Genomic DNA, 25,888 nt, shown 5'->3' on the forward strand with positions numbered 1-25,888 from the left:
AACAAGTAAATATCTATACCAGATGCATCTTGCCCTCACCCTCAAAGACCAGACAGAATCAGTCAATTTGTAAACGAATCCGTTTCTCTACAACTGGAACCATCAAGAACAAATCAACCTACTCCACTATTCAATAAAATTGCAGCCGGAATTTTACCTCAGTTCACTTTCCTGCATTCATCACATAACCTTTAAGCCTCTATTCTACGAAACACCATGGCAGAGTCTTGAATATGCTCAGTATCCAAGCATGACATGTAGAATTCACTGCACTTTGTGTAAAAATTCTCCTCGTCTCTGTCCTGAGTGGCTGACTCCCTTTCTTTGTGTTAGCTCCCATTTCCAGTTAGGGACGCATCAGCTCTTCGTCCGTCCTGACAAGCTCCATAAGAATGCAGGTCCCTTTTGAACTTCAGATACTGAAGCACTAAGACAGATGCAGCACTGAATGATCTACACACAGACTTGGCATAATTAATAGGCAACATTCATTGTACCGGGGAAAAAACGTCTATTACAGTTCACCACAATCTCCCCAGCAAAATCAATTACATTTTGGGGGAGGGGGGGGGTCAGAAACGGTCATCAGACAAATAAATTGTAACTACAAATAGTTTTTGAGTCTTACTCAGTCCTCTCCCTCTGCTTTTACCAGACAGCAACACTATTAATAAAACTTCCTATATTCGTGGAAGTTAAATTTCAATTACCACTCTGCCCCCTTCCACATGGTACCTTTACCTCTTCCTCGTCTGCAATCGCTATGATCTCGGGGGATTGATATCCTTTACAAGCCCAGACTCCAATGCTTACCTCAACTCTATTTTCTTCCATCCTACCTCCTGTAAGGATTCTTCCAATTTCCCCTGCTCATGACATGAAAGAAGAAAACCCAGATGCTGTTATTAAAAAGGTGCTTGGCGACGGCAATGAAGAATCAACTAATACACCCTCAACCTAGGGTAAGTAATCACAAGCAGAAACACGAGGTTAAGAAACAAGATGCCTCCTCAAGGGGCTGAGGATGGTTAGACAAAGCAGCAAGTGCCACTTGATCAAATACCAAATTGGTGAAGACAGCCAAAGAAGTTTGTCAAAGTTAAAGATTTGCCCATTTAAATGACAGACAGTGGATATTGGGCAACTATCAAATATTTGAAATTGTCACTTTTAATATATTTCACCAGTCCTTCCGATTTATTTTCACCTCAACCAATCAAAAATAATTTAAACAGTCTAAGTGTGAAATCACATTGGAAAATGCACCTCAAAAATGGCCACATCCTATGAAAAAATGCTTTGAAACAGGAAATACATTCTCAATTTGACTTGAATCACCAAGTTGAAGATTTATCAATGTACATGTGATAATTAACTTAAACCTCACTACAGTAACTTCGCACCTCCTCGCCCATTGAGAAAATGGAAACCAAGTTGCAAATGTGTCCTTGAGATGAATTAAATTAATTTCAACAGGGTTAAAGAGCCCAAATTTTACCCATGCATACAGATTTTTAAAAAAAAGCTGTTCAGAAGCAAAAGCTGCACACGACAGAAGGGAAGCGCAAACAGTCATTTCTAAAAAAATGATGATTTTCCAAACGACTGTGCCCCTTAGGCAAGACTAGATTTGGCACAATTTGGGCCATAGAAGTTAGTTCACCAAACAAAGTACAAATAACATACACTGCTCTAAATCAGTTAGAAATATACTTCAACTATACCGGTATATGTTTGGGTCGAGGAGTAAAGCAGCGTCCTGTGGTAGTTTTGACAAATGAACTGTTTTCGTCCTCAGTTGAGATCTATCAGTTTCATTCACCCATACATCAGGCAAACTGCAAAAGAAATCAAACTATCACTACAAAATAAATTTGCTTCGCCTAAATGCATGCTAAATTAAATTTTTTGCATTATGAAATGCCAGTTTCTTCTAGCAAATTAACTCAGCTTGAATCACCCATTTCATTGTTTTAACAGCTTGCATCCCTGCTGTTTCATCACTTACGATACATCCAAATACTTACAGATCCCAGACAGCCGAATAAACAAATATACTATCTTCAGAACACTGCTGATCCATGTTCTCGGTTTCATTCTCAGGATGCTGTCTGACCTGTTCAGTATTTCCAGTGTTGTCTGTTTTTGTTTCAGATTCCCTGAATCAGCTGTTTTTCTATGCTTTTTGATAAATGACTTTTAATTTTTCCTTGCCAATCTCAAATGTCACTGTACTGTTTGATTAGAAGCTCATTTGAATATCCACATTAAAAGGTTGAAAGTATGAAATGGTTTTGGATAAACTGATCAGAGGTCACACTGCCAGCCGAATATGTTAGGAGGAGGGGTGGGAAAAAATCCAAACATTTACCAACCAAATTTAATCATGTCCTTAGAAGCTATTCAGTAATGTTTCAAAATGATGCCGAGCTAATTTTAATCAAAGTCACCCTTGCTGGACCAGTTATTAACTGCAAAAAATAAAAAAACAAAAAAATATCTGGGTCCTGCTGCAGGATCTCAAACCAAATTGTCAATCACCCTTTGCATCCACATCTGGCCCGCTAAATTCTCCAGTAGCTGGTTTTATGCTTCAGATTCAAGCATTTGCAGTCTTGTCTCCATCTAACAGCAAATAAACAGCAGAGAGAAATTGGAAACCTGAAATAAAAGAATGCTGGAAGTACTCTGGTCAAACAGCATTTGCAGAGAAGGAAAGTTGATGTTTCTGCTCGAAGACTTGGCCACAGAAGCAGCCAGTTTATAGAAACTGGAAGGCTTGTTCTCTGAAATTGTTGAATTTGCTGTTCAGTTCTATGAGCTGTAATGTGCCTGTTTGGAAATAGTAATGCTGTTTGTTAGTTCTAAAAATCCCAAAATCGAAGTGAAGATTTCAAACCGTTCGGGCTTGATCAGACTGCCCAATTTTCAAGTCATCAAGGTGAGAGCATTGGTAAATTCATAACATTAACCAGCTAGCCTGTGGATCCTAAAGAAAACAATGATACTAAGATTTAATTCCCTCCCCCATTTCCAGATATTTCACTGGGTTCTTGTGCATTTCCAGGACTGGTTATTCCCTGCAATTAGACAGCAGAAATGAAGGCTAACGGCAATAATTTCCCTAATTCTCCATTCCTGGTCACCATTGAGCAATATAGTTAGTGAAACTGCTTAAACTAAACCACAAAGAAAATGCTTTTCAGAGTCCTCAATTGTACTTTCTGCTGGGTTTTTTTTTGCTTTGGCCCTTCTCACCAAGAAATATCCTCTTGTCCCAACAGTTTCTGAAAGACTATAAAACTGAAGCATTTACTTGCAAGAAACCTGTCCAGTTAATGCTGGTTATTCTCCAAGCTTTTGATTTAACAAATCCTGATAACCATCCATATTCCTTTTCCTTTAATGCAGCATTCTAGCCACCACGTTGCTATACTCGGGCAAAAAAAAAAAACGAGTTCATCACTGCTTTTAACTACAAAAAAAATTTTCTGCATTAGCCATATCATGAACTGCAGATGTTGAACATCTCACTAAACAGTGAATGCTGGAAGCATGCAGGTTAAACAATTTGGGTTGAAAACCTTTCCTTTCCACAGATGCTGCCACACTTGCTCAGTATTTCCAATTTCAATTTTTTTTTAAGTTCTCGAAAGCTCTGTAGCATTCAGCAATTCACACCAAGTCCAGCTTGCACTCTTGTATCATTCAAATTAATTTTCTATGCTATGTTCTTCTCAAAAATAAATAAAGCACTATTTCAAATCCATGGTTTAATTAATTTTACTTTGTTTTTCCTATTTATAGGCAACTGTAAAGGAATTCAAACATATATCTCTATTTTATAATTCTGCATCACTGCTTTTGACTATATGGAATTCGATGTTTAGGTTTTGTGTTTTTTGATTCAGACATTTTTCAAGCACTTTATTGCCTAATTTTTCCTTTCAAAATGCAGGACCACCAGTATAAAAGGATAACAAAAATATTTTTGAAAGGAGTGCAAAGATAGACATTTTCTTTCCAAAGACTCTCACTTGAAATCATTTAAATATGACAATCATCTTTTACTACTTGATAGTATTCAGCAATGTCTTCTCCGTATTTATCACATTCATTTCTGCTAATTAGCTGTTTTATAATTACTTCCACAACTAATCACTAAATACATGCAAGGTGCCAAAATGAATGAATTATAAAAACAAGTTAGGGACTGGCAGAATATCAGCAAACTGGATAGCTTTCATATCCAAAGGAAGAACAAAAAACCTCAGCTACCAAGACAATCCTCTCTTATTAAAAGGCCAAAGCAATATTTGATTAAAAGCAGTGCTGGTAATTATACAAAGAAAAAAAAAACAAGGAATAATTCTGGGAGAATAGCTGTCATGTAACTGATGAGAGCACAGTGATGTTGATCCACTCAATTACCTTCTGGTGTCTAGAGTTCTGTGTTTTATCTTCTAAGTTCCAAATGTGTTTGTTAGCATCTTTCAGAAAAAAAATTACGAAAGCAAAATACTGTTGATGATAGAAATACTCAACAGGTCAGACGCATCTGTGGAGAGAGAAAGAGAGTTAACATTTCAGGTCAATGACCTTTCATCAAAACGGGGGGAAAAAAACAGATGTAAATGATTTGAAATGCAGAAAAAGGGGCTAGGGGAGCAGAAATCAATGATAGGGTAGCACATGGGAGAGATTAAATGATAAGGACAATGGCGCAAAGCAAAAGATGGCAACAGAATCTATAGAAACAAAGATCAATCTAGAGAAGAGGTAAATGGGAGAATAATCTGAAATTAAACTCAATGGCAAGTCTGTAAGGCTGAAATGTGCTTCAAGACGATATGCTGTTTCTTGAGATTATGCCAAAATTCATTTGAACAATATCGCAGGGGGCCAAGGACAGAACAAGAGTGGGACGGAGAATCGGAATGACCAATTCTCTGACCCAATTACAAACTGATCTCTAACCTCAGTTTCCCATACTGGTCCAGTGTAATGCAAGCTCTTTGAACAGCATTTCGTCTTTCAACCAACACATTACAACCTTCTGGACTCTAATGTTGAGTTCAATTTGAGAGAAAGCTTTTAATCACCATTTACATCACCTCCACGATGCTTTTGTTTCTGTATTTCTCCATCCTTGCATCTTGCACCATCCTTGTGTTGCTTTAATCTCCCCTTTATACCATTCCATCATTGTTCTTCTCTTTTATCCTGCCCCCCATCAACACCCCCCCCTTCTCCCCTTTGCTGCATTTCAAAACTTATCTGCAAAACATTATAGTTTTGATGAAAAGTCACTGACTCGAAAGTTTGACCTCTCCATAGATGGAACCCAATTTAGGCATTTTTAGCAGGCTGCCTTTAGACTGAATCAATATTTTTTTTATGCTGGGGTGTCAAAATTTTAATTGCAATTTCAAAAACAATTGGTCATTTTGAAGCTGTTTTAAAAGTTTTACAATCCTCATCTCCAGATTACAATTTTTTGATTCCAAAATCTCAAAGTAAATTGGTGAGTGATAAATGAAGGCAGAGTGGAGACAAATAGTAATGTTGAGTCAAATTCTACATCTTGAAATAGACTGAATAATATGCAAGTTTACTTCTCAATGACAAGTAACATTGATGTCATAGTGCAGTGCAGTAAAAAGCTATAAATATATACAGTAATCAATATCAGGATAAACTTGAAGCTCAAGGAATTTTACTCTGAACCTTCCCACTCAGAGTGAAAGCCACCAGAATGCTGAAACCAGAAAAATACGTAACTGAAAACTTGAATTTGTTTTTATACCACAGCTTCCATATTTCCATTATTTTCTCTATGTTCATCTCAATCAAGTTGGAAAAGCTTGCACAAATACAATGTTGAACTGAAAAAAGTTGCCCAAGTTGCAACTTGCATCCCAACTGAAATGATCCTTGACAGAGTACTGAACATGTGATCTGACAAAGTTTGTTGAATTGAAGGAAGTCAAAAGATTAGTAACCAACCAGGAGATTATAATCCATTCTTGATACCAGTAAGATGGCCTGAAAATGAACTGATGCGAGGCAGAGAATATCGCACAAGTGCAAGTAGATAGGGATGCAAACTCAAACCTGGGCCAAATTATAATCTTTGGGAACTGATGGGTTGGCAAACAGATCAGAAATAGCAATTTTCATAGAAACTCAGCATACCTAAACATTCCACATCTGAAGGAAACTCCCAATCGTTGTTTGAAATGAAACAATTGGCTTAATAATCCAAATTATTCCAGCAGAGCCATGCAGAACCTCCAGTACTCGTGTCGGGCCTTAACTTCAACATAATTTTCTCCACAAAAGTCACCTGCTATTCAATTTTTTAAAGAATCCAATAACAGAGCAACAACATCACGCAGCTGGGGAAGCTGGTTAATCAACAGGTCCAGAAACTCCATTCACTTGAATGAACAGCAACCAAACGTCAAACGACTTTCCTTCAAAATTCTACATTTGGTTGTAGTTCCATGATAGCTTGATAGAAACACTAAAATTCAATATACTGTTGACCAACATGTTGCTTGCAATATTTGCAGCTGGACAAAATACTTTGTTGGTCCTAGCTTTAACTCAGATGGGGAAATGTTTGCTATTCGAGACCACAGCATTGAAAAATATCAACACAAAAAGTATAGATACAATTTTTCTTGAAAGTGAAAAATTTTTCATTTTAAAGCTAAATGCCCCACGCGATGCTCACTAGAGATGACAGCCATAAATCAAATCGTGACAGTTACAACTCATCCAAGTTCTCAAATTTGGGCCACAGCCCACTTCCTCTGAAATGACAATTGGGTGATTGGTCTTTTCCAGAAGGATTGGTTTCACGTTTAAGCATTTAAAAAGGAATCCCGTCTTATGTATCCCTTCATCATAAACTGGAGGATTCAAACAGATTTCCAAATGGTATTACACAAATTGGAACATATTTTCAAATAGTGAATTTTTTAAAAATTGAACTACGCACATAGAAACTTCACTGCCTTTTCAATGTTAATTCGATGGGGATGTTTGGAGGCTAGTGGATGCCTGGCAAAAAAATAACTCAGCACCAGAAGGTTTCTATTGGTGTGAAGGTCAAGGATGGCAGGCTTTGCGAACCTTGTTTGACAAGGGAGAGAGAGGTTCTAGACAGGAAAATAGAGACATTGTCAAGTGAATACAGCTGCAATCAAGCAAATCCCAGGAGAAAGAGAGTATGCGTGCTCCACATATCCCATGAAATTACAGGCAGAGCTGGGACAGGTGTAAGTGCCTATGGATACACTTTTAGAGAAAGTGGGTTGAACCAAAGGAGAAGTTAAAGGGTAGGTACAAATTCTATCAGGCAGAAGAGGGTGGTAGTAGAGGGGAACTGGTTTGGTCTATTATCCAGGAAGGGAAGAGCCTGGAGGCTGCCTTTGAGCAATGGGTGTGTCTAAAGACTGAGCAACTGTGGTGAAATCACGGCAAACTAGCCCAGGGAAATGAAAGTTGTCCAAGTGACGGGCACTCACTTGGGCCTCTGATATGCCTTTTGTTTGGCCATATATGCGGAGTAATCCATGCTGCAAGTCTAAGGGTAAGGCTCATCGATTGTTTCTCCATTCCATCGACGACTACATTGGTGCTGCCTCCTGCACTCACGATGAACTTGTCATATTCATTTTTGCAGCCAACTTCCACCCTGACCTCAAATTCACTTTGCCCATTTCGCCATCTCCATTTTGGGACACAAACTATCTATAGACATCTTTTATAAACCCAAGAACCCATAGTTATTTTGACTACTTCTTCCCATCTGGTCTCCCTGTAAGAATTCTATTCCTTTCTCTCAATTCCTCCATCATACCTACTCCCATTATGAAGACTTTTGTAAATGGCACCAAAATTAACCACCACATGTGATTGTAGATTATTCCCTTAATGCCTATTCAGTGTTATTCTTGACCCCATCACTATGAAAATAATGCAAGATTCAGGAATCATTCCTCTGGGTATAAAACTGCTCATCTGCGCATCTTAACTATCAATACCCCATTCACTTTGGATCTCCTGTACTTTCAACCAACATTTGAATATGAACACAATTTTCAACCTGTAACGGATATAGTCACTAGTTTCGAAAACTTACATGTCTTCCGGTGTCCAGTGAAGCAGCACTTTCACTTTCCCAGAATCTTCTTTCCTCCGTGCTATTACCTGAAAAAACATTGAAAATGTAATTCTTGGAAACATCCAATGATTGTTGACTTCAGGAAGGGAAACCCAGATATCCAATCCAGTGATCATTGCGGGATCAGAGGTGAGCAAATTTAACTTCTTGGGAATCTTTCCTGGACCCAACATATTAATGGCATCGTGAACAAAACATGTCAGAGCCTCTAGTTCCTCAAGAGTTTGCAAAGTTTGGTACAACACCATAAACCCTGGCAAATTTCTACGTGTGGTGGAAAGGGTGCTGACCGGCTGCATTATGGTCGACATGGGGACACCAATACCCGAGCCTAAAGCCCTGCAAAAAGTAGTGGACTCAGCCCTGGACATCACAGGCAAAACCTCCCCACTGTTGAGAACATCTACGGGGAATGCTGCAGTCATAAAACAGCAGCAATTGTCAAGGATCTACACCACCCAGCACACACTGTTCTTGCTGCTGCCATCATCAAAGAGGTTTCAGTGCCACAAGACTCGCACCACCAGGTTCCCCCTCCACCATCAGACTCCTCAATGACAAACTCAATCAGGAACTCATTTTATTGTTTATATTCTGTTTTGCACAGGTTGTTTACATTTGGTATTTGTTTTACACATACACACTAGTTTTTTTTGCACAAACAATAAATAGTAATTCTGCCTCTCCTGCAAAAAAAATCTCAGGGTTATATGTGATGATATGTATGGACTCTAACAATGAATCTGAAAGTTTACAAGACTGAAATTTAAACCAAGTGCACGATTTCAAGGGCACTTGCATTTTGTTGCCTTTAACAGTGAATGCTTTCCAAAATAAAGATCACCCAATTGACATCTCCATTTCAAAAACAAAACCTTGAGTATAGTACTGGCAACAATCAAATGCGTAGATGGTGCATTTAAATTCCAAGGCAAAAATATTTGAGATCAAGAATGCCTGAGGAAAAAATATTTCCCTCAATCTCCCAGCTTTCATCCACACTAATTGCACTGCTCACCAATGTACGCATTTTATGGTTGAAGTCTGGTATACAAAACAATCGAGGGGCTTTTGTAATATTTGCTTACACTCCCCTCTGCAATACAGGTCACCATCTATTTGGATTTTAATGCATTAGACAATTCTCAAAACAGCAAAAAAATAATTTTGCACAATTTTGTTCGGTTTTCCATAATCCGAGGCTGCAATCACTAGATTCTTGTCAGGGAGAGTACTTGCTGTGGCCATTGGTTTTCAAATGAATCAAGCAAGTCCAGGACCTGGTCATATTGAACAACATATCTGTCACTTCACACCACCTCAGGACTCCACACAAATTACAATGGATGGCACTCTCAGCAAAATCCTGAGGATTCAACCCCTTGGACCAAATACCGATCAGCTCAAAGAACAAAAAATGTGTTTGTGTTCTTTTAGTTTTAATATTTCTATTGATTTTTAAATTTATAAAATTTCATTTACTCAAAGTTGGTGGCTCTGATTAGTTTCCAATAAATGGGCATTTAATAAATATAAAGCAAGTTGTTCAGTTTTGCACGCCAGTGTATTCCAGGATCGGAGCCCTAGTATATGCCTCGTGAGGCACACGCCACTGAAAGCTTGCTGGATGCAGTGCCAGTGAGCAAGTTGACTGCACCTATCTTAGTTTAAGTGTTGATTGCTAGGTCCACAAACACTGTGCTGGATAAGGCAAGGCCAAGCCCTACAACTTTATTGCACAAAATTAAATTATATAATGAATTCATGCATTCGACATTTTTTTTTAAATTAACGAAGGCAGTTCCTAACCAAAATTACTATTAAACCAATAATCCTGGAAGTTAATCAAGTAACTTTAATGTTCAGTTTTTCCATATGCAATATCAAATTAATTACACAACCAGAGGCAAAATTTGCAATAAATACGAGCTTGGTCATCAATTGATCATGCAGCTCATTAAAAAAGATGCATCAGATGAGTGTGGCTCACAAGAGTGCAAGTTTGGAAATAGCAGTGCAAATATTAATTTAAGCAATTACAGATCATTGCATAGAAAGCCAAATTATAGTTATTTTCTATATAATAGAATGTACTGTGATAGATTATGTTGTGTTTGAATTGTATATAGATAGGTTTTAAGGAGATAAATTCGGGCAGGTTTTCTTTTAGTGTCGGTCACATGCAAACACTTTAAAACAGATCTTATTTAAAATGCTGGAGTTCTGCTCATGCTAGACAGGTCAGCACCAAGAGCCTTTGCAAAAGCTTTGGAGTGTGCCCAAGTGACTTCACTAATGGGTTGTTGTTTACAAAAAGGCTGTCTGGAGTGGAACTTGCTGTTCTAAGAGGACCATGTGGTTTTGCAAGCAGAGAGAGTAAAAGGCTTTCTCTCAGAGAGAAAGAGAGAGGGGGGGGGGGTGGGGAAGAAAGAGAGAGAGAGAGAGAGAGAGAGAGAGAAAATATTCAGTTCTGCAGTTTTACAGAGAGCAGCAGTTGGGACTGGAACAGGACAAGCTGGCAAGCTCGTGGAAACCCCCATTTGGAAGACAGGTTGTGACTACTTAGTTCAGCCTGGTCAAAGCCCTTGTGGTTCAGGAAAGAGGAGAGGACTGGCTGCCTAATGTTTCACTTGAAATAAGAGAAACAAAAAGGAACTCTGTGGTGACCTGAAAGAAAGAGGTTATCATCTGGAAAACTCTGATAGGACAAGTTTCTTTGCCAAGACACTGAAGTGGCTGATTGCAAGGAATTAGTTGTGCGTGTCCAGCAAACAACAAATCTCTCTGAAAACCGACCTGAGTGGTAACCATTTACCTTTCAATCACCAAAGCCTGGTGAACTTTATAAATGTTAAATTCTGTGCACAATGTAAGAAATGCCTGCAGCCAGTAAACTTGGGAGGAGTGAAAAGTGAGATTGGACTGTGAATCAAAGAATCTTGCTGAACTTATACACACATTACATACATGCGTGCTTCGAATTAGAAGGGGCTGAAGTTAGTTTAGTTAAGTCAATAGTGATACGATAAAGTTTGATCCTGTTTTCATGCTGAAAGATGATTAAAAGCAACTTTTATTTTAAGTAACCATTTGTCTTGGTGAATATCTATTGCTGCTGGATTTTGGGGTCCTCTGGGCTCATTACAGTACTGTACCGACACAACTACAGAAAGCTTGAAACATTATATTTCACAGAATAACAACACCTCTGACGAAAAAATTGATTCTTGTTCCAATTTAAATACATTGAGGTCTCTGCAATTAGCCATAAAATCCAGCAATTAACATTTATCTGCGGAGTTGGGTTATTCCAATGAGTTACTTTGGCGCCTGTATCATACTTTGAAAGATTTGCCTGTTCATAAAAAACCTAATTCACATTTTCAGCTGATCCTTCCACTGATTTCCCACCTGCACTATCATTTTCTTCCCAGGCTATGTTGCTCTCAACAGCTGTCATAAAAGCCCTCCTCAAAACAAAACATACCATCAAGTGGTATGGTCAGAGTTTTTTCACCAGTTTATCTGGTCAATACAAAATATCACGGTCATCATGTTCAACACAGCTATCATTACTCTGTGATGTAGATCGATCACTTGTGGGCATTGAGGGGCAGGATTATAAACGCTTTGAAATTATAAAGGCTGTCTCTCCACACCAATGGCAGCCAAAATTGATCAAGCACTTGCAGATTTTCCTCCAGAGGACAGAATCGAGTTAAAAATGAGAAGCTGATGACAACACAATGACATTTCTTCATTTATGAAGCAGCTTCAGAAATGGCAAGTCCGACATTACAGACTGCCTCCCCAAGTGTTGGGATACAATGCAATAAATGCATACATACTTCATTCTGTTGGGCTAGGAACTCATCACTTGCACCCTGGAGACTTTCCCCAGCCCCCCCTCACTTGCTCCCTCTGGTCCAAGGCACACATTCACTGAACTGAATTGACGGAACTACATGAACATCAGTGGGTCCATCAGTGATATAATAAAAACATAGAATACAAGAATAAAATATTTGCTCTGCCATTCAATCTCCTGCACGTTAGCGCCTCTACTTCCTCAGGTGTCTGCAGAGGTTTAGAATAACACCTGAAACCCTGGCAAATTTCCAAAGGTAGTGGACACAGCCCACAACATTTCAGGAAAAACTACTGTGATACATCTACAGGGAAAGCAATCAAAGGCTCCCCCCTATCCAACATACTCCCTATACTCGCTGCTGCCACCAGGAAAGAGGTACAGGTGCTACAAGACTCATACTACCGGGTTCAGGAACAGCTGCTACCCCACCACCATCAGACTCAACAATGACAAACTCAATCAGGTTCCGACCTGCTTCAAAAGGGCATCAATCATCCCGGTGCCCAAGAAAATCAGTGCGAGCTGCCTCAACGACCATTGCCCTGAAGCACTAATTTTGACTGTGTTCAATGCTTTAAGAAGCTGGTCATGGCCAGAATTTACATGTAGTAAAGCAAAGACCTGGACCCACTGAAATTCGCCTATCATCACAATCGCTCCACAGCAGATGCATATCGCTGGCTCTCCACTCGGCTCTGGATCAACTTGAAAACAGCAACTCATACATACGGCTGCTCTTCATCGACTACAGCTCAGCCTTCAACACCAGCACTGGTCAAGAAGCTACAAACTCTGGGCCTCTGAACCCCCCTCTGCAACTGGATCCTTGACTTTCCCATTGGAAGATCACAGTCAGTACAAATTGAAAGCAACCTCTCCTCCTCACTGATTATCAACACAGGCACACCCCAAGGATGCGTGCAAAGACCATTGCTCTACTTATTATACACCCACAACAGTATGGCTAAGTACAATTCCAATGCTATCTACAAATTTGCCGATAATACCACAGTTGTCAGCAAAATGACAAATGGCAATAAGTATACAGGAGGAAGATAGATCAACTCTGAGTGGTGTCACATCAACAACTATGCACTTAATGTTAGCAAAACCAAGGAGGAGATTGTGACTTCAAGAGAGTCAGGGGGACTCATTGAGGGTTCAGCTGTGGAGAGGGTCAAGAACTTCAAATTCCTGGGTGTCAGCATCTCCAAAGATCTGTCCTGGAGCTTCCATATCAATGCAATCACGAAGGCGGGTGGCCAGCGGCTATACTTTGTGAGGTGTTTGAGGAGATTCAGTATCCCACCGAAGTCTCTTGAAAACTTCTACAGGTGTACCGTGAAGAGCATTCTGGCTGGTTGCCTCACTGTCTAGGTCAGAGGACAAGAAAAAACTCTAGAAGGTTTTGAACTCGGCCTGTGACATCACAGGCACCCGACTGTACTCTATTGAATACATCTGCAGGAGGTAGTTTCTAAGAAAAGCAGCCTCTATCCTCAGTCCCCCCCACCACCCAGGCCATAACCTCCTCACTCTGCTACCATCAGGACGGAGGCACAGGAGCCTAAAGACGAGCACTCAGTGGCACTTCTTCCCAGCCGCCAGATTCCTGAATAATCAATGAACCAAGGACTTTTTGTGCCCTATTTTTATTTTAATGTATCATTGTTGTAGATGTTTCATAATATACGAATGTTTACACCTTGACGCTGCTGCAAATTTTGTGACTTGTTCAAGAACACACATTCTCATTCTGTTTTATTGTATATTTCCAGCAACTGCAGTTTTGAATCATCTCCAGAGATGACATGGAAAATCTGCAAGTGAAAAACTTTTAAGCAGTCCTGTTTATATGATTGAGATTGGGTTGCCCTCTTGTGGACAAGTAAACAGATTTCTGATAAATAGAATTCAAGTTTCAAGTTTATTTTCACATTTTAGCTGATACAACGATTAGTGTAATGAGTAGTCTAACAGTTAAATTCTGACATTCATTCAGCTGTACAAAGTTGCAAAGAGCAATGTGAAAGAGCATTGGGTCACAGTGAGAAACTCGCATGGAGTGTTAAAGCAGAGTAGAACACCATTTTATGAAGAGGAGCTGCTCAGAGCAGCTGGTAAAATTTTCCCAGGCTTAACTGGCAGCATTTAAGCTCAGATGGCCAATTCTTTGGCTTGGCTTCGCGGACGAAGATTTATGGAGGGGGTAAATATCCACGTCAGCTGCAGGCTCGTTTGTGGCTGACAAGTCCGACGCGGGACAGGCAGACACGGTTGCAGCGGAAAATTGGTGGGTTGGGGTTGGGGGTTGGGTTTTTCCTCCTTTGCCTTTTGTCATTGAGGTGGGCTGTCGACCTCTGCCATCTCGAGTACTTCGACGTTAGGGATGAAAGCGCTCCAATGAATGTTGAGGATGGAGCGGAGACAACGCTGGTGGAAGCGTTCTCGGAGCCGTAGGTGATGCCAGTAGAGGACCCATGATTCAGAGCCGAACAGGAGTGTGGGTATGACAGATGGCCAATTAATTTAACTGTAATATGACAATTTACTATCTGATAATATCAAACACGCCACACTGGCATATAATGTATTGCAATTCACCGTGGAACACAAAGGAGACCTGAAGCAAAGAAAGCATTTGCTGATCAACTCCAACAAGAATGTCTGGTGGTATCTGGTGAATCATCTCACCATTGACTCTGAACATCTGCAAACAGGCATGATCCTATGTTGGCCAGTCATTTTCTATTGCGCTCTTACAGACACCAAAAAAAAAAATCAAATGTCCACACAGGAAAATAATTGCTCGGCATACTGGGACTGGTTGTAAAAATCAAGTAAAACCATTCGGTACTACCAATACATTGTCCCAAATATACTAGTGTCGATCTTATCTAAAAAGTCAAGATTATAGTGAGACTGTCCTAAGTTTTTTGTGAACAGTTGCTTGGGATTTTAGGTTAAGAAATGAACCCAAGGATAAATACAAAGAATACGACATGAAATGACTAACATTTTTGCTCAGAGACAAACTGCCTTAGGATTTTTATATCCTCAGCATTTCTACATTCTCTTATCAGAATCCATGTTTTCTACCATATTTGTAACATTCTTCCATAACTACCTTTCAAGTTCTTGCCAGAAAAGATAGAACCTGGTTCAAAAGAATTTCTGATCAAAATTTTGTTATGAAATTACCCCTAATTTGCTCATTTATCTTTGGAGTTTAAAGATAACTGACATTTGTTTTTTGTCAACATGTGGCCACTCAGTCGTTGGCTCTTGAGATTGAAGAAAAAAGAGGAAATACTATGGACTGTATGATTATTTGCAGCTCTGCTGCTATTGTAAGATGAACACTATACATTTGGCTATGCCTTGGTTGTTCTCTCAGACAGTTGCTCTACATGTTTGGAGTGATACAGCATAGAAACAGGTCCTTTAATCCACCTATTTATATCAAGACTACACATCAATGTCATTCTCCATCCTTTCTCATCATCTTCCCCCTAACCCCGTAAAAAAATTCTACCACTCACCAAAACATTCAGGACAATTATCTATGATCAGTTAACCCATGAACCCATAGATCATTGGGAAATGGGAAGAAATCCAGAGGAAACCCAGTTACAAATTTCACAAAAGATCAAGATAAAACGCAGGTCACTAGAGTCATGTGACACCAACAATACAGCTGTGCCATTGGTGAGAATCACACACAAGATTCTCCCGACACCAAGCACCTGCAATGAAGCATTAAATATGAACAAAGAGAATCCAAATGTTTTCCCTTTTGCGCATTTGTATCTAGGTGGCACAAACTGTCAACAGAGCTGTAGACGTGGAATGCAGGCCAGACTGCAAAATATTTTTTGATTTGCAAGTGATTCCATTTTAAATTTTAGAGCATATCCAAACTAGATTGTGTCCATATACCAAAATACCATTCAAGCACAGATGTCTACAAGTGATGGGAGTGAGAGGAAATATTACTCAATCACCTTCCTTCTCATATTTTGCTTTCATTGTGAACATGAAATATTTGCGATTTGTTTGTTGACTGTCAAATCTGCAATCATATCTAATGTGAAGGAGCGAATGCTTTAACAATTCAATCATTCTCCTTGCTTGAAATGCCACAGATTTAGTTGCCCGCCGCCTGCAGTATTTGATAATGGTACACTCCAGATATTACATCTAATCTGCTGCACAACTCATCTTTTTTTTTAAATTTATTTATTCATTCAAAAAACAAATAATATGACATATACAACAATTAACCATAAACATGAATGTTTTTTTTTATATACAAGAGAAAAGAAAAGAACCCCCCCCTTCAGCCAACTCTCTGAAGGAGAGCCATAAAGAAGAAAAAATATTAAAGAAAAATTAAATATACATATTAAGATCTAATCAACGTAAATTGAAATGAAAATATTCTGAATATAACAACCACTTATTAATAAAATTATAATAATCACATGAAATATACATAATTTTTTCCATATTAAACAATATTTCATCTTATTATGCCATCTATAATCATATTTGTATCTTTCCATGTACTAGCAATACATTTTTTTCACTACGGATAAAGCTAAATATACAAAAGCAAGCTGAAACTTATCTAATCCCAAGCCTTTCAAAGGTTGCAAACTACCCAATAAAAATACTGTTGGATCTAAAATTATTTTAATCTTATACAGATATTCTAAAAACGATTGAATTTTCTTCCAAAAAGATTGTATATGTATACATGACCAAACAGCTTGAAAAATGTTCCAACCGTATCACCACATCTAAAACACAAATCTGATTCATGAAAAGCATACTTTTTTAATTTTTCAGGTGTTAAGTATAATTGATGTAAAAAATTATAGTTAATCATTGCATAATGAGCATTTATCAATCTAGTTACACTATCATAACAGATATCTAACCAATGATCTTCGGAAAAAATAAAACCAGTATCCGTTTCCCATTTACTTTTAGATCTATCCCAACCATTTTTATCCATATCATCCTGTAATATTTGATACATAAATGAAATATAACCCTTCTCTGCTACCTTCATAAGTCTCAAATTTAGTCATTTCAGGTCATCTCTATCAAACATACGTTTTACCAAAGATCGAATTTGATAATAAAGAAACAGAGTTCTTATCAATACCAAAACCTTCCCTCATCTGATTAAAAGATAAAAATTTACCCTCTTTAAAACAATCTCCCAAATTTTTCCACAGGCACTCACTCCATCAGAATTGTACTTTTAAATTTATTTTCATTTAATTTAATTCATTTAATTTATATTACTATATTAAAAATGAAGTAATTTTTTTTAAAAGATTTGTCATTATTTAATGAACTGAAGTGTTCCCAAAAATTCAAGGCAAAAATCCATTTTACTTAAATGAGCAAGAAAGTTAATGAATGGTCAGCTCCCAATAAACTTGGCAAAAATGTGTTTTCCACTTTATTACTTTCATGTTGCAGACATCAAATTTTCCAATGAATCAGCTTCTTTAAGTTACAATGAGTCACCTGCTTCTGAATATCACAAGGTATTATGCATTTTGCAAATAACCCCTTGAAAAGGCTAACCTATAAATTTAAATTTTGAAGGTTGCAATGACGTGGCTAGCGAAAATGCACCTTCAACTGTATTGAATATGTATCTCAAGTACCAGACTGATTTCAGAACTTACCTCATTGAATATAGCAAAACAAATGGAATCTTTTAAACTGAATTTAAAGCAGGGTCTGGACACCATATCACTATTTAATTATGGCCAATCTCCACCATCATCCCTGCACATATACCTGGTACCAATTCCAAGACTATAAAATTATATTATTGCAAATATGTGGGCAATCATTCAGCCTCTAAAGTCTACACAAGCTTCAGCCTCATTCTTTTCCCCCTCAGGGCTGACTCATTTCCTTTTGGGTACCCATTCTCCTCCCACCATCCTTAATGGAAGTGAACTCCAGATCATAAACCACCTGCAGAGCCATCTGATCTAAATAACCAGAAATAAATGGACTAATGTGTTTTCTTGAAACAGAACTCTTTCTTTGACATTCAAATATCTTCATAATTACACTATGGATTTATCCAAAGTTTGGAAGATCTCAAAAGATTTTGGGCAGTTGAGCAAAATGTTTAATATAAAAAGCTGCCAGAAGAAACTTGCCTTGTGTTATCATTAGTCCATGCTTGACTTTATATTTTCAACACCTGTACACTAAAAGCATAATTGACAATTTAATGTCATACTGTAGTAACATGGAACAACAGCCAAAATAAAATCAATGTGAAGACTGTTCAGGACTTCATTTCTTCCAAAAGATTATTTGGCAAATTAACTGAGATTTAGGACAGATAATCACAACCAAGAACTTCATGAGAAACGACAGTTATTCAATGATCTTAATTTACTATTTCTTGTCTGAATTTGCCATGGAGAAGGTTAAGGAGCTAGGGAATTCAAGAAAGACAAATGAGATGTCGTTAAACATACTGACATTTTGAAAGAGGAAGCGAGTATTGGCTGTTTTCAGTCACAAATAAATCCCACGAGGCTGATAATTGGAATAAGAATGTAGGTTGCACGAGTTTGTGGGTGACACCAACATTTGGTGGTGTGATGGACAGAGCAGGTATTCTAAAACTGAAATATGATCTTGATCAACTGGGAAAGTGGTCAAAGGAATGGCAAATGAAATTTATCTCTGACAAGTGTAAAACGACAAATTTTAGGAATTTAAACCAGGGCAGAACATAGATCGTGAATAGCAAGGCCCCTGGGAGTATTGTAGAATAGAAGCCACTGACATAGTTCCCCAAAGGTGGCAATAATATTGGACATTGCAGTTAAGCAGGTGTAGAGCACACTTGCCTTCAATCGAATAATGTACAGTATAGGACATTTGGAGGCCTACACCTGGAATACTTTGTGTAGGTCTGGTCACCACACTAATGACAAATGTGATTAAATAATGTTACTGTGCTTGACAGTTTGAGTTTCAAGGAGACTGGATAGTTTTCCCTAGAGTGCAGGAGGCAGGTTTATAAAATCATGAGTGGTATAGATTTCCTCAAGGTGGAGGAGTACAAAAATAGACAGCATAGGTTTAAAGTGAGAGGGGTCTTGAGAGGCATGTTTATCCACAAAGAGATTGGCTAGATATATAGTTCAGAAGCACTGGAGGTGACTATAATTACAATGTTTCAAAGACACTTCCACAGTAAAATGAATAGGAAAGGTTTTGTGCAATATGGCCCAAAAGAATCTTTCGATGTAATAGAATTGCAATTTAGATTCATCGATCATCTACTTCCAACTAAAGGGCTCATCTTCACATGGCTAACTCACCTTTCAGCTTTGCACCAGTCCAAAACAGTTGCACATTCTGTACTCATCATTCCACTATTATAAACGAGATGATCTTGCTGCAGAGAACAATCCCATCTTCGATATTGAATGTACAAATTAACTGGTTCTGCATGAGTTTATCAAAACTTAGGACACCAGATTGGGCCATTAGTTCAGCAAAGGTAGCTCATGGTAAACAATAAGTAGATTGAAGTTGGTCAGCTTTAATTAAACTTCAATTAGGAATGGCACAAGAGTTAGTGCTTTGGCCCCATCTACCATTTTAATCAAGGGATTGTGCTTTGTATATCTAACCTGCATAATTACACAAAGCAAACAGACTCCATGTTGTGAGGATGAGAGAGCTCTAATTAAAGTCACTGGAAAAGGAAGTGACATGAAGAATGATGCAAAGATTCATTTGACGGGGTGGGGGGGGGGGGGGGAGGGGAAGAGATGTCGACATTCAAGTATTGCTTGAAATATTTATAACTACAGCACGCTACCTAAATGATGACGGGATTAGTGATAAGTGCAAGGTATTGAAGTTTGAGATCAGTCAACAACAAACACACCAGAAACACTGCTGCTTTGGACTCCCTGTTGGAGCAAAGATCTTCAGTGCAACACACATTTCCCAATGTGCAACAAAGCTTCATTGAATATACTACTTGGATGAAGGGTTAACTGGAAAAAATAAATGTAGAGAAAATAGCCAAATTCTTAGGTTCAAAGAAAACTCTTCACACAAAAGATGTAACCCTTAGAATTCTACTGTCCTAAAGGGATGCCATTGCTCAAACTATAAACATATTCAGAACCAAGACAGATAGTATTTCTGAAATTTAGTTGCATGAACACAATTTGATGCTAGACGGCTATCATCTTACAAAATGGTCGAGCAGGGCTTGATTGGCCTTTGTTCATTCTTGCTCTAAATGACATGAAATAGGTACCCATGAACCTTCCAGATAGGTGGTCAATGTAAGAAATCCAAAGGGTATAAAGATGGACGTCTCCACAACCACTGCAACACCAGTAGACCCTCAATTGCTCAAAAGTCAGTTTCATGCTTCCTCATTGTTAATTTTATTTAGATCATTCATCGTTCTACACCACGTCCAATGAGAAACTTCAAATTTTCAATAAACTACCATCACAAGATTGTGATAGTTTAAAAAAAATTAAATATTTCTGTTCTTATGCATTGTTCAACTTAAAAGATGATGTCAACTGTACGGCTGAATCAGATTTAGCGTGACATCAAAATTAAGCCAGCCAGCGCAAGTTAAAACCCATCAGCGGCATGACATTATGCATGCATATTCTCTCTTCTCCCTCTCACCCTCATCTTGATCTTTAATCGTGCCAGTGATGGAGATGCTTTGCCCAAGAATACAAATGTAATCCAGCTTTGGAAATATTCAAAGACATTGTAAATCATGGTAATCTTCCTCCAGGAACTGATGTAGAAAACACTGGGAATTAATCACATCAGATCCAGCAATTCTTTATCAGAACGCAAGAGTTAGTGCTTTGGCCCCATCTACCATTTTAATCAAGGGATTGTGCTTTGTATATCTAACCTGCACAATTACACAAAGCAAAATGAGACTCCATGTTGTGAGGATGAGAGAGCTCTAATTAAAGTCACTGGAAAAGGAAGCTTTCGATGAAAGTCACGTGCTGCTCAACCCGATTTGTGTCTCCCCCCCCCCCCCCCCCTCAGAACCAATTCCATCCTTATCGTGAGCCCTTTCCACAATGTAAAAACACATGACAGGATTTAACCAAATGTCAGCCTGGGGCTGTATTGGACCTTGATCGTTACCTGACTGGACTAACCAACTCCCAAACAAGTCAATTCCGATTCTTAAATACCATTGTACCAAACACACTCTCAGAGGGCCAAATCTGCTAAATACCGGCAGTTGTATCTATTAACTAGGTCGATTGTTCCAGAATGCAAGATCCACAACTCATTCCACAGATTACCGAACAAGATCTTCAGTGCAACACACATTTCCCAATGTGTAAATACGAGAATGCTACCATTGCAGGCAAATCTGGTCAGTGCAAGCACGATGTTTCTGAGGCCATGGTCTAATTCTGGCCAATAAACATCTTGTTAGCTGACCAAGTCAAATATTGATGCATCTCTTTTACTCATTTAGGCCATGTTTATTTGTAGCTACATTTACTAAAAATGGAATTCCTATCAGGACAAATGGTTGCGAGAAGTTTTTTTTTAATTTGTGAAGACCCTTCCATAATTGGAAAAGCAATTGACTCGCCAAGTTTTACTCACTGTGCTATGGAAGACAACACTATGCCCATTTCCATGACTTTCAATAAGGGTCGACAGATTAAAGCAGATGGCACGATGTTTTATGGCATCCATTGTTTGAGCATCAAAAAAGTCGTGCGGTCTTGCTGCAAAAACAAAACAAAGACAGGTCACTAGTAGGCATACTGCTGTTTTAAACAAGCATTCCAGTTAGTTATGGTGAGACAGCCTTAACTTGTACCGAAAATGTAAAATGACAGTTGACACTGACCAATTTCCCAGCATTATTCAATCTGAAATTACGGATCAGTATCTTTGACAAGCTGAACAAGTGTATTACCATAATGAAGCATACAAAAGTCTTAAATCGATGAAGTATGCAAATTGGTACACCACGGTTTGCACAGGTTATTGAGTGTATGTCAGCCATTTAGTTCAGTTTTAATGTGCAGTTCCTTCAATAATAGTAGCCCTCAAAACATGTGTTCTCATCTCCAGCAACCAAATGCAACCGCGAGTTCACAGCCGGCTTCTGTCAAATACATAGTTTTTACTTCAACCCAAATATAGCAAACCAGCTCACATGACAAAGCCTGCGACACATCTCTCAACTACTTGTTGCTAATTTGTCTTCCCTCCTTCCCTTTTAAAACATGCCACACAGGACACAGGACCAAATGTTAAACATTCAATTGTAAAATGTTGCTATGAAATAACATAATTTAGGATTTAATTTAAAACAAATGTGTTCCACCCTCTGAGAGCTAATAGCTTCCTAACCAACTGAGCAGAAAACACAAAAGTCTTTGTCTGAGAAATATAGCATGGTCAAGGTCCTTCAGACCATTGTGTCCATGTCAACAATCAAGCAGTTATTTAGCCAAAACTTTTTATTCCCATTTCCATTCCTTATTCATACAAATACAACTTAGTGGCCAATTTCCATATCATGTGTCTTTGCTATGAGGAAAGAAATTTGAGCACCCAGAGTGAAAATAAGAACCTTCAAACTGTACATAGAAAGCACTGGAGGACCAGAGGAAACCCATGTCACTGCACCACTACCCACTGCACCACCTGTGTCATCCTCAATCTCTTCCAAAAGATTAAAAGAAAATTCATGCATGATAAGTAGTTAAATTCTGCAGCTGCTTTCAGATTCTTAAATTTAGACTTTAAACATACAGCACAGTCACAGGCTATTTCAGCCCACGAGTCCGTGCCACCTAATTTACACCCGATTAATCTACACCCCTGGTACATTTCGAACAGTAGGAGGAAACCAGAGCTCCTGGCCAAAACCCATGCAGACACAGGGAGAATGTACCAACTCCTTACAGGGTGGGATTCGAACCCTGGTCCTAATCGTTGGCACTCTAAATGCACTGGGCTAACCGCTACGCCAACGGTGCCGTCGAAGTTCTAAGTGGGTGGAGAGGATTTAAGAGATTGTTATTTAATTTCTGCTTTTTTGTCATACACTAAGAGGTGATAGTGCAAGGTGAAAGAAGGCAGAAGTGGGTCAAGAAACAACAGATCAAAATGAGTTACAAATTGAATTATTCCAAATTATCAAAATATTGGAAATGCTGCAGGCCTGCGATTGGACGCATATGAACCCAAAGGGCTGGATCATGTCTATGGAAAAAAATGTTGCTCCTTGAATTTAGGCTGGACTTCATTAGAACAAACGAGGTGGCAATAGGCCGAGACGGAGTAAAGCCGTGAACTGAAGTGACGGAGAACTGGAGGCTTGGACAGAAAGGATTTCTGCAAAGTGGTCACCTGACTGCATTTGATCTTCCCAGTGCAGAGGTGAATAAACCACAACCCAGTGACAACCATAAACTACATTGAAAGCACAAGTTAATAATTAACTAGTGCATCTGGAAAATGTTTGGGATTCTGAGCAGTGGTAAGAAGATGCAGAGGGTCAGGTGTCCCAAAAGCGGATTACGGCCACATTCTCTCAGTCATATTTTTGTACTCTGCCTTTCAGTTGGCCCATACTTCATTTCTAAGGGGACAAATGAGAAATAGTTAAAGAAGCTGCATTGTTGGTGATGAATACAATTAAATAGGGAAAAGCAAGCCCACTCCTACAATCCAGAGGCTATTCAAGCATTTAAAATGGGCCACAATAACAGCTGCATCAACTGATCTCAGACCTCAGCACTTTAGAGAAAGGGCAGATAAAATAACAAAAAAAAACTCCAAGATATCCCACTGAAATAGTAGCACAATTATATATTAAAAAATCCTGCCCTGATTCATGATGGTTTGAAATTGGTTAATCTATAAAGCAACTTGATCTATTCAAGACAATTTATTTCAGCAGTTTGTCTTATCCCATAACCAAGAATCTAATCCTCACCAGGCCAATCATTGTGTAGCAACTATTATCCATAAAAATTTCCTCGCAAGTTAAGTGGACTTTTTAAACTTTGAGACATTCGAGGAATTCACGGCCAAGTTCAGGTGAGTTTTAAAACTGTTTATTAATTAACACAAAAGAACTCAATGTCCATGGTAACATTCTTAAACTTGGTAGCAGTAAATGTCTAACGACCAGTCTCTTCTGTAATGTAACATTCAATTCCCTCGGTTACAGAAAATATCAGAGCCACACTAACCCATCGTCTACTCCGTCACGACAGTCAAGGCAGGCTAACTAACCGCCAACCACCTCCCCCTCCTGAATAGTGTGCGCGCACTGGAACAAATAGAACTCGTGCAGTCTCCGGACCCTGGAGACCTGCTAACACCTGCACCCAAATGGACAATGGTAAACCACGAGCCTTTAGCTCTTTCACTGGCCCCTATTTATGGTCTCAAATAATAATTACCCAATTATAAATATCAAATACAATAAATTCCATTATGTAGATCTTCTTTCTTCATAGGCCAAAGGTTAGCCTTGAAAAGGCTATCACCACTCTGGGCCAGTAAAGTCGGTTGTCTGTGTAGTGGGAAAGGGGTATGGTCGAAAAACAACAAAGTCAGTTTTTGTGTTTCTTCCACAGTCACAGCATCATATAAGGAAATTCAAATTCCATCCACAGACCTGTGGCCCTTTAACAATGTTATTTTTAGCAGCTTTGTCAAGCAATCTGGTTTCAAGAACACTGTCTCTGTTTGCATTCCTAATGTGTATTGGAATATTCATTGTGCTTCTGCAGGTGGAGGCAGCCAAACACACACACAGATCCATCAATTACATCATAAATCAGCTTTGATTTCACAGCACTGTTCTGGCCCAAAGCTTCAGCACCCCCAGAATTTTTGATCCATGGCAAGACTAATCCCAGATGTAAATACTGTAGGTTGCTGGAGTGTTGTGCAGAGAACTGCAACTCCCTTGCACTTTGTAGTAAAAATGACTGGACATTCTTTCAGTGCATATGCTAGAAGATCCTCTCTGATCACCCCAAAACATTCAATACTTTTCTGAGCACCAGCAAAAAATGAAAAACTTGGTTACATTGACTGGGTTTGAAACAAAACTTGGACACGTCACAGAACCGACTGGCACAGTTCCCTTTATGTCTGGGATAAAGGGGAATTCCACACCATGAACAGTCTCATCGGCACAACAGTAAATATGAGAGGCATTGGGGTTCAAATTCCAATTTCCCTTAATTCCTCCATAATTTTCCTTAACTGCAATTGTCACAGTTGTGGCAAAGGTACTTCCTCTTAATATTGGATGAGGCTGTGACTTGGACCTCCCCAAACCTCTGCTCACTGTTGGAGGGTCTTTGATATCTCAAAATACTGGCTGTATTGCAATCCTCACTTGCCTTTCAAGGAAATCCACCATATCCTTCACAGAAATCACAGGCCACGGTTCTCCATGAATCCCTCAGCCGGAAATGATGACCAGCATACTTGCAGGCATGTTAATAAGCTCATGCATGTAGGTGACATCTTCCATGGCAAGGCAACATCCTCTTAGAAAGAGCTTTTGTGTCATCTGGTTTTACTGACAACCATGAAAGAGACTTCTCCATACAAGTTGTTCCAACTTTATGCTCGTTGCCAAAATGCTTCTGTAGTAAAGACTTAGCCTTCCTGAATCCTCTGTCCAAGCCCATATGTAGGCAACTCCTTACAAGCTCCCTTCGCTGTTCATTTGTGTACTGATCCAGATAATAAGA

At 38.9% G+C, this 25,888-nt stretch overlaps 1 protein-coding gene across 9 annotated transcripts in view; it reads right to left on the reverse strand.

Annotated features, from left to right (window-relative positions):
• aebp2 (AE binding protein 2) overlaps window positions 1-25,888 on the reverse strand; it is a 76,169-nt gene that overhangs the window by 13,947 nt on the left and 36,334 nt on the right. For 7 of the 9 annotated variants that reach the window (XR_011348358.1, XR_011348357.1, XM_069909991.1 and 4 more), the window contains 3 exons: window positions 21,753-21,877; window positions 8,153-8,220; window positions 1,725-1,838 (listed from right to left, as the gene is read on the reverse strand). Coding sequence is in view for 6 of the 9 variants with exons in the window: in XM_069909991.1 (XP_069766092.1) it covers window positions 1,725-1,838; window positions 8,153-8,220; window positions 21,753-21,877 (307 nt within the window). In the remaining 3 variants the exon portion in view is untranslated. Of the gene's footprint in view, window positions 1-1,724; window positions 1,839-4,431; window positions 4,559-8,152; window positions 8,221-18,227; window positions 18,314-21,752; window positions 21,878-25,888 lie in introns of those variants that run through there. The other 2 variants (XR_011348359.1, XM_069909993.1) reach the window with 2 other exon arrangements.

The sequence above is a fragment of the Narcine bancroftii genome, chromosome 13 (assembly GCF_036971445.1).
Source record: "Narcine bancroftii isolate sNarBan1 chromosome 13, sNarBan1.hap1, whole genome shotgun sequence".
In the NCBI taxonomy this organism is placed as follows: Eukaryota; Metazoa; Chordata; class Chondrichthyes; order Torpediniformes; family Narcinidae; genus Narcine; species Narcine bancroftii.